This window comes from Strix aluco, chromosome 14, assembly GCF_031877795.1.
Source record: "Strix aluco isolate bStrAlu1 chromosome 14, bStrAlu1.hap1, whole genome shotgun sequence".
NCBI lineage: Eukaryota > Metazoa > Chordata > Aves > Strigiformes > Strigidae > Strix > Strix aluco.
In genome coordinates this window covers 18,196,052-18,205,868 of record NC_133944.1, presented here as the reverse complement: position 1 = coordinate 18,205,868, position 9,817 = coordinate 18,196,052, and the positions used below count along the sequence as shown (strand labels likewise).

Genomic DNA, 9,817 nt, shown 5'->3' with positions numbered 1-9,817 from the left:
CAGTGTTCAACATGAACAGTTAAATAAAGAGAGATCCTCATTTGGCATGTTAATTACTTGAATAATTTCCGCTACTGGATTCCACATTGTATCTGTGAATACTCTTAAGTTACAGCCACTGGTGTTACCATTGATGCAGAACTCGAATGGGGACACCAAGCCATCCTCTCAGTCCGGGTCCCTGAGAGCTGCTAGGCTATCCTATAATGAAATATATTTTTTACTGTTTTGAAGTTTCAGAACTTAGCTGATGAACATGCTATGAAATGGACTTCTGTATGAACTACCAATGTTAGTTAAGAGCATCAAAGGGCTTCAGGCACACATATTTGTTTGGTTTGTGCCCCCCGCCATGTCACACGGGAATGCAGCCGTGCCAAGTGGAGCTCTTCAGACAGCTGGCACTCCAGAGACACAGGGACTGCTTCCAGCTCACAGAACAACTAGCAAATCTTTTCAAAATACAGTTGCACAAAAATAAGGCAAATAGCCTCTAATTCTTTCCATCCTGGTGACTTTGACAATAAACTCTAGTCTCCTTGCAAGATACAAGAAACAGGCAGCACATCTTGAGGCCAAACTAATACTGCACAGTCATAGCACAGGCCCTGGCTCCACCGGCCCCAAGTAGGGAAGATTGACTGTGACAAGAGATGTCTGAAATGGTGGTTAATGTGGTCTACCTGTGGGGAACTAAGGTGGCCTCCCGGATATATGCTAGATACCTACCAGGCACAACCTGATCTCCTAATACTGAAAGTCCAAGATGACCAACTCTTGGAAGTATTTGTGTAAAGAGAAAAACACACCACGGAAACCTTTCTTGCAGTATCCTCCCTGAGACCTTCCCAACACAGCCAGTCTCCTGATACGCCTGATGCTATCTCATCAGTGTGCATGACTTTATCAGGAATATTCCAGTATTTGATACTTTACCTTAAGCTGCAGTTGATGAAGACCAATGATTATATGAACGTTTCACCTGTCTTTGGAATAGGAGAATGTTTCTTCATCTCATGACTCTGAGAAACATTCATAACAATAAAAACAAACAAACAAATCAATTTAGGTTAGAATTGCTGCTGCATTAAAAAAAGTGAAGCAGTGTACACTTATCTTATTTAGGGACGACGAGTTAGAAACTCTTGCCTTTCAGGAGCAAAAAGCCAAGATCCGCCCACCTGCTCTGAGAAGCTGAACAAAGATCAGACAGAGTGAAGCAGAGGAGCTGACACACCAGTTCCCAAATCAAAAGCTGTTCCCAGAAAACAGCTTGAGAACACGTGATAGGTTTTGGTGAACAAAGGTGAAAAAGAGAAATGAGGATACAGTAATGTGACATTAGGATCCCAAGAATTTCCCAAACCAGCCTCCCTTATACACAGAAGAAACTGTAAAAGGGTGAGGCACAGAGACCTTACCTGGAACACTAATGAAAATTTTGCACTTTTAGGGCTCGTTCATAGTTGAAGCAAACAAGAGGCAGAGGAAAAAAACCAGAATCCTCATTTTGCAGAATAACTTTACAGCAGGATCTTGTGAATAGCACTTTCCTTCTTTCCTTGCGAGAACCTAAATGGAATCAGTGTTAAAAACAATTAAATCATAGCCTTAATTTGTCTAATTTGAAAATGTCCCTGGCTCCTTAAAGTAGAGAAATGCTAGAGTTTGATTAATGCTAAGTAGTTTGGGTGTTTTAAAAAGAAATCTGTATGTTCGCTAGAGTATCAAATATTCTAAATTGAAACTAAAATTTAAATTACGTAAGTCAAAGCGTTTTGGGGTCATACCTATTCTGAATGGAGATACTTACCTGTATGTACGTCCCCAATTCAAGACTTCAAGCCATGCTATTTTGTGGAAAATTTTCCTTCATTCTTTGTATTTATTATTTCTCAGTGAACAGTGTTCCTAAAATGTTGGGTTACAAACTGAAGTTAACAATCAAAATATTGTTTATAATTTGTGGCAGGCTGGAACTTTTGGCAGTATGAAGGATGTAATTTACTGACACCACTAGAGTTACAATGCATTTCAACATCCTTCCTCTGTGTGTGTTGTCACTATTTTCAAAGACTTCTCTCACACATACTTAAGTTACTAAAATGTTGAAAAGGTTTTCTCCTAAAATACTTTTCTACAGGAAAATGTTAACTGAAACTTAACCACTGTCTTCAGAGACACTTAACCATCAGAAGTCCTTGCTGTATCTTTTAAGAAAAAAGTTTCATTTTACAAATCATTAGTTAAAAATAGTGATTAAGATTTTCTTACTATTTATGGAAAGCTAAATATTTCCTTTTCCTCTAAATGTAACAAAGAAATGATACTACCTGTCTGTGTAAACATTAGGGCCATTTAGATAAGCTGGGAGAGTTATTTTATAAACTTCCATAGCTACACCAGTATAATTAGTCTCCTCTGTAGACACCAGCATAACCTCAATGTCCCAACAATGTACAGATGTAAAATAAGAAGTTTTGGTCAACTATAGCACTGTAAATCCCACATTACACTGATACAGCTTACTTAGGTTGAATATAAGTATAGGTGTAATAGAACTAGATCGGAAACTTTTTATACAACTAAATGTTAGTAACTTTCACATCACATATAATTTCGTGTAACACTACGCTGCAGATCCCTTTACATTAACCTTGTACACCAGGCACACTTCATCCCACTACAGCTTAAATGCAGGCATCAAGCAAACACTCGTTTTGATGGTGTATCAGTACTGTTGTACAGAGCAGTAAATGAGAAAGATTACCAAATAACAAGAGAAATCATTTTGTCAGACACAAGATATAACGAATAGGACAGGAATTTGCCTGGGACACCTTGTTAAAAGTCTCATCTAATCATCATATCCAGATGCTGTTTCCAAACAGTTCGAAGGAGTGCAAGAAACTGAACACCAAATACTGTGCCTAAATCATCTGTTATTGGAAAGAGTTTCACTGAAAAATAGATCTAGTTATATTTTAATTTACAGACTAAAAGGACTGGATTGTAAAATTACAAGACATGATTTTTTCCCTTCTTTTTTAAAATCCATGACAGTTTTCTGATAGACCTGCTAAAAATAAATTTAAAAAATACTATTAGAGATTCTGCAGGACTTCCAAGGAAAAGAGAAAGAGGGGAGTACATGGAAACAGAGCTCATATGCACATGCACATTTTTATCACCTGCATACGGATCTGAGAAAGCAGCAGCTCAGAAGGGATGATCATGATCTGACTGGAATAAATAAGAAGGATAACAAGAATCATTCAAGTGCAATGACAGGTTAAAACAGGAAGGCACCTGACAACCAGGAGACGACTCGTGTTCAGGAGAAATGTCCATGCCCTGTATGAAATACATGAAAAATAGCAATATTAAGTGCTGTGTACATAACTAAAAGATTTAGTAGAAAGTAATGCAGAGTTTTAAAAAGAAAGATTCAAAAGGTACTTCACTGCCAACATGCTTACCCTGGAACATTAGCTGTATCGTTATTTCAAATTACGTCAACTTTTGGACCAGAACCTAGACTGTACACTCCTTTTTATCCATAACTACTGAAGGGCTGAACAACAGCTTATTTTGTTTGTAAGACACCAGAATTACAGGAAACTGATTCCCAGAAAAATTAAACAACAGTAAAGCATGGTCTTGGGCTGGGGTGGGGCTGTGTTACATATTGGCCTTGAATTTTTTTAGGTCTTAAGAATAATTTCAGTTTTAGAGCTTAAGACTGAAACTTAACTTTTGCTGCTGAAAGATACATGTTTAATCCTTACACAGACTGCATTATTTTCACATATTGAGGCCGACATCATGGGTAGTCAAAGAATATGTTTAATAAAAAATAATTAAACTTCCATTTGCTCTATAGAACATCATAGAAAGTAATTCAATAAATTACAAATGACTTTTTAAGACGCTTGTTCAACTACAGAAAGCAAATTCAGACTACACAGAACACAACTGGCAAATATTGCAAATGTCCAAAATAAAAACCTGGACTAAGACTTGGATCATGAAGCCTGAAACAAGGGATAGAAATACAAGGCAATAACAGCTAAGGTTCTTTTAGTAACTACCAACACACACTTTATCATCACCTTGGATATCCTTTTAATTTTAACTTCAGTATTAGTGTAATTCTACTGAGGTTTCCTTATAACCCTTAACTTTATACAACCATATTTGCATATAGTTTAGCTGATAGTGGGACATTTTTTCCCCTTCTGGTTCAAACTGATGAAAAATAAACCCAATATATTATGTTCAAGTCTACACCAGCCTTCATTACTTGAAACTGTAATTGCCTTATTACATAGAAAGAATCACTAGAATGGTAACCAAACTCACTTGACCATAATTAGGAAAATACTTTATTTCATAAATCTGATATAAATTAGGTTTTAGCCACAAGATTTAGGATTTGTTTTGTGGGGTAAAGGGTGGGAAGTGATGGTATTGTTGACATACTCCATCAGCAAACTAAGTTAATAACTGTTTGTAAAACTTTGGCTATTTTATAGATGCATCCTAGTTAAATAAAAGTGCTATATTACAAAGGGCAAAATATTAAATACGAAATACCTTTTTTTTTTTTTTTCCCCTCATGAAGAACTGCTACCCCCTTCTTTTGGCAGTTTAGTTTTCACTATTGCTAAGACACTGCATGAAGGGCCAAAAATCAGAATACTATTTGGGAAAATACGTAACCAGCACAATTCAAATGGTACTTGTATAATTGTGTAATTACATGTAATACTGCTTCTAATCATGGGGCTAGTTATTTTGCACATAGAAACTTATATTTCATTGGTAAAGTTCTTGATAAAAAACAACACAGTTGTTTTACTGTACAAGCAAGCAACAGAACTATATCAAAATATACAGTTTTTGTTTTTTACTTTTAAATTTATCCCTTTGTAAAGCTTTTTCAATGACTTCTACTAGTACCTGTATATATTTTCTCTTAACACTTGCCTATTCTTGGACCGCAAATGATGTAACCAAGGTCAACTGAAGTCTCAGTCAGTTCAGAACTTCTGTAAATGTGTATCTGGGCCTTGACTGTGTCAGAGTAATAGCAGCTTAAGAAGGAGGAATCATATCACACATCAAATATTAGACAGATTTTATATAGTAAAGGGTTCTAAGGATTTGGACTTAGGCAGATGCCTTATGCCCTGTTACTGTGGTTTCTAGGAATAATTTGTCTTTCTTACTATTCAAAGTGCTTTTTCTTTAGTGGGTAACTCAGCATAATATATGAAGTGATATCCCAAATAATGAGTTTGGGTAATATTTAATATTTAGTCAGATTTAAATCTGCAGAGAAGTTTAAACTCAAAAGGAGTTCAAAACTATCTATACTTTATTTACCATTATTAACTGGTAACTCCAGGAGGTTTTATGACATAAAACACAAATAGAAATCTACACAAACAAAGCAAACAAACAATTTTTACATGAAGTATGCAGTGTTGAAAGGTCTTTTCAGTGGCACTTTATGACAGTTTGCCTCTTCTGAGTCTTGGGGAAACTACTCCTCATTTTGGGGCTTTTAATTCTGCAGAGGGAGCCCAAAACTTTGCAAGATGTAAACTAAATAGATCTACATGGTGCCAAGTAGCATGAGATAAGACATTTTTCTTTAATTTCCCCTTACTGCTGTCAAATAGAACAGTTGTAGTAAAGGGGAAAAAAAACCCAATGGTCATATCTCAAATAACTCAGATTTTAGCATGATATACAGGATGTCTTTAGAAAACAAAACAAAACCTGAAAACAAGTAATAGAAACCAATGTAAACTTCCTAAACTAACTCAGCTGAGGTAACAGGTAGCCAGTTTAATTGGCTGATTGGGAAAAATTTATCTTCTTTTAAACACACTTGTACCTGAATTGGAAACAGCAGTGCATCACAACACTAGAGCATTTTCATGTAATTAAAGCAATGGATGGTGATGTAGATTCTACAGCTTTCATGACATTCATTAGCTGCCCAAATTATTGCTGAGTTTTGATCTGTAAATTATAAGTGTCAAGGAGGCTGTAAAACTATATTCAAATTAAATCAATAATATGCATAAAGTATTCTGTGTTCACTGCAAATATATTAAATATACAGCTCTTACTCGAGCATTATTTTCATAAAATTAACCCCCCAACAAAATTATAATGCCTTTTGTTGTAATTTTACACCATTGTGTATTTGATAGTACATACAAGTTCAGAAACTTATGAACTTCAAGAAATATTACATGCAAAACGTCTCTGAAAGCAGTTTGCACTTCTAAACAAATACTGAAATGTTCGGTCAGTAAATCATTGATGCACTCAACACTGGGTTATTTACAATGAAATAATTAAAGAACAAATTCAAAATCAGTTTATAATTTAAGTGCAGAGTCTGGGGTCAGTCTTCATCACTAGAATCTGAATCCTCAGATGAAGACGATGTACTATCAGATCCAGATGAAGCATCTGCTTTCTCTGAACCCTCATCTGTGCTGTTTTCATTGTGAGAGCTTGGCTCTGTTCCCCCTTTGTCTTCCTGATCTCTAACCCGAGAATTTTCCTCCTTTTCTTCTGTGGGCTTGGCTGAGCCTGTGTCATTGCTTTCACTGTTCTGTACATCAAAAATATTAGACTGAGACAAAGCTGGGATATGAAGATTAAGGCCTGGAGTGAGAAGCATCCCTGGGTAAAGTATGTTGGACAGAAGTAATGGGTTAAGAGAGAGAGGATTGGCAGCTGCAGCAGCAGAGGATGTCGAAGGAGAACTTGAAACAGAGTTTTCACCACCAGTATCCGTATTTTGGTCTTCTGTCCTTTCTTTTTTTGTATCTGCCTCCTTTGAATCGCTTCCCTTTTTTTCCTCTGAAATAGATTCTGTAGACTTTGTTAGAAGTCCTCCCATGCCCAGCAAGTTGGGTAATCCAGCCATCCCTGACAGCAGCATGGGGAACATGGCCGCCATGTTCTTCGCTTCTCCTCCAGCAGTTAAGCCAGCTGGCATTCCCATTAGTCCTGCTGTTACTTGCAGCGACTGCAGGTTTTGCAGGTTTTGTTGTAAGGCCTGAAGACTAGGCAGATCCACTCCTGGAAGCAATCCGTTAGCGAGCAGAGGGTTAACTGATACGCTTGCAGCGGTGGCAGCTGCCGCAGCTGCTGTTGCCTTTGCAATCTCACTTTTGGGGCGCCTTCCTCTCCGACTTACTTCTTCCCGCACAACAGGTCCAGTGAGAATACGATCAAACATACCTTCTGGAAGAAATCCCTGCAAGAGACACATTGGGTATTTTTAGTATTTTGAGAGCTTAAAGATGGAGAAGTAAAAGCAAACAAAAGACCCAAGCATACGGTAACAGTGTCAAAGATTATTCTGGTATGTTAGCACAGCAGCCTGATCTGCAAACAACTCACTGGAATTCCTGGTGACTTTGTGCTATTGCATTTCACACCTCTAAAGGCCCATTTCCACAGTGAGGTCTACACAGGTATCTTCTCAGACCCTCTGCTAACTCATCCTTAGAGGTTTTTTTGCAGATCAAGCCAAATACAGCTAATTATAGGAGCAATCTCAATTTAAGATCTAAACCAGCATTCCTTTGCAATATTACCACATTCCAATCATTTGACAATTTAATTAAAAAAATTACTCAATTTAAAGTTACATATAAATGCATGGTTGCACACAGAACAACAATTTCTGAGCCCTTTTCATTATTGCTAGTGTGTTTAACATCCTCGTACTTTACCTCATCCACAAGCTTAAGAATGAACAGTAAAGACTCAAGTTCAAATAAAATGAAATGCAGAACACTTCTCTTTAGGGCTTGCACAGTATTACTTCACCTCTGTAAGCCCTCCCACCTAACGATGAAGAACTGCAATGGACACTAATACTCCCTTTGAAATGTTTAGAAAATTCCTCTTAAAAATGGCAATCGTAAGACCACTATTATTCACCTCCACACAACAGCTTTTCATTCCCCAGCAAATATCTCTAATTTAAACTAGCCTAATACAACTAGAGAATTCAGAACTCATGCTCTGTTCTTCTGCCCTGTGGATAACTACTAAATTCTAAAAGTAATTCTGCTATTATTTATACCTTTACTCACTGCAGTCTAACTCTGTTCCTAGTTACCTATTTTTCTACCAGAACATCCCATAAGGGCACTGGAGAGACTGGCATTTAGAACCTCACAGAAAGATTACAAGTTCTGTTGATAGTGAACTAGTAAAAAAATTTAACATGGTCACTTCTTTGCCAGAGGCTGAAGGTATTGCGTAAATATAATACACTTCTGGCAAGTTATAGTAGGTGAGGGAATAGACTTCACAAGAATATTGACAAAACCATCTTCACTTCTGTTAGACACGTGGAATGGAAGAGTAACTGGGTTACCCAGAAACCATTCTGTATCATACAACACAACTTTCTGAAGTTCAAAATATGTCCTTATCTTGAAGGCAAACAGGGAATTAACTCAGAACCTCACACCACACTTGAACCAGCGATGCTTAAAAGGAGAGAGATAGCAGCTATATAATAATTCTTGTAATGAAAATGCACATCTGCTGTTTTGTTGGAACTGTGGACAAAGTCTGTCAAAAAACTTTCTTCTTTTGAATGTAACCAAGTACAAACCTCAAGCAAAACAAAACCTCAAACTCACTGAATGCATCTTGTAAGAAGCTGGCTCAGGACTACCAGGGAATGCAGTACTCTTATCACTAACTTTGCTGGTAATCCATACAGAAGGAATACATGGGCAACACTGTACTCCTAAAAATATATTCATATATATTAACCTCATTCTCTTCACTGGAATCTCAACACTAGTTTTTAGCTAAAAATAAAACCTCTAAGAAATAGAAAACAGAAATTCTAAGTAGTAGAAAACAGCTATATTAATACTTGATTTACATCTTGATTGAGAATAGTAATTTCTTCAAGGTGCACACTGGAAGTAAATTAATTAAGAAGTAAAATAAATATTTAAAACTATATTTATCTTTCTAACTGTAATTTTAAGAATAAGCAAGTATTCTGTAGGGTAATATCTTTCCTAAAAACCTCCAAGGCTACATTTATGAGAGGAAGTCACAGTACTATAGCACCTTCAACCAAATCTCTGAATTGGGGTTGCCAGCCACTGTCCCTCCCTTCCTCCTACTCACAGCTGTGCCAGCAAACCAGTTCAGGGAGCTGAGCTGGCAGAAAGCAAGCTAACACTGACTCACATTCTGCATTTAATATAATGCCAAAAATGAAAAGCATGCCTTTTGGCATGCCTTTTTTTTTTCCTGTTTGCCTTGTTTGATTTTAAGATACATTTCATGTCACGGTTATCTCATTCTGCAAATACTCACAGACTGTTTCACAACTTCTCCCCATTCAGGAGCCACTCCATATTCTGGATTTTCTTTCAAGAACCTGCACAAATCCTTCAGAGGCGGAGCAAATGCACCCCCTACCTGCAAGGCAGAAGATAGAAGTCAGGAAATACTTCTCACTCAGTAAGAAAAAGGCAACATTCATACCTGACACTGTTTCATTCTTGCTTTTTATATAAAACAATACAAATAAAGTCTCACTTTAAATTATCAATGAGTATGATGCAGCTTTTGACTACTCCTGGTGGTATATGTTAGATACTCCTGATTTGTTCTGAATCTACTAAACTCAAACTCATCCATTAAACTCATACTTCGCAACTTCAGTATTTGACAATCCTACTAATGTTTAATATCAGAGTTTATTTAGACATGGAATGAATAGAAGAGCAACCACATGAAC

General features: G+C 36.8%; 1 protein-coding gene across 6 annotated transcripts in view; it reads right to left on the bottom strand.

Moving 5' to 3' along the window:
- Positions 1-3,830: 3,830 nt before the first annotated feature.
- Positions 3,831-9,817, bottom strand: part of CHD9 (chromodomain helicase DNA binding protein 9) — a 97,193-nt gene continuing 91,206 nt past the window's right edge. For all 6 annotated transcript variants that reach the window (XM_074839890.1, XM_074839894.1, XM_074839893.1 and 3 more), the window contains 2 exons: positions 9,391-9,495; positions 3,831-7,288 (listed from right to left, as the gene is read on the bottom strand). In XM_074839890.1, the coding sequence (XP_074695991.1) occupies positions 6,425-7,288; positions 9,391-9,495 (969 nt within the window). In that variant the 3' untranslated portion in view covers positions 3,831-6,424. The remainder of the gene's footprint in view (positions 7,289-9,390; positions 9,496-9,817) is intronic.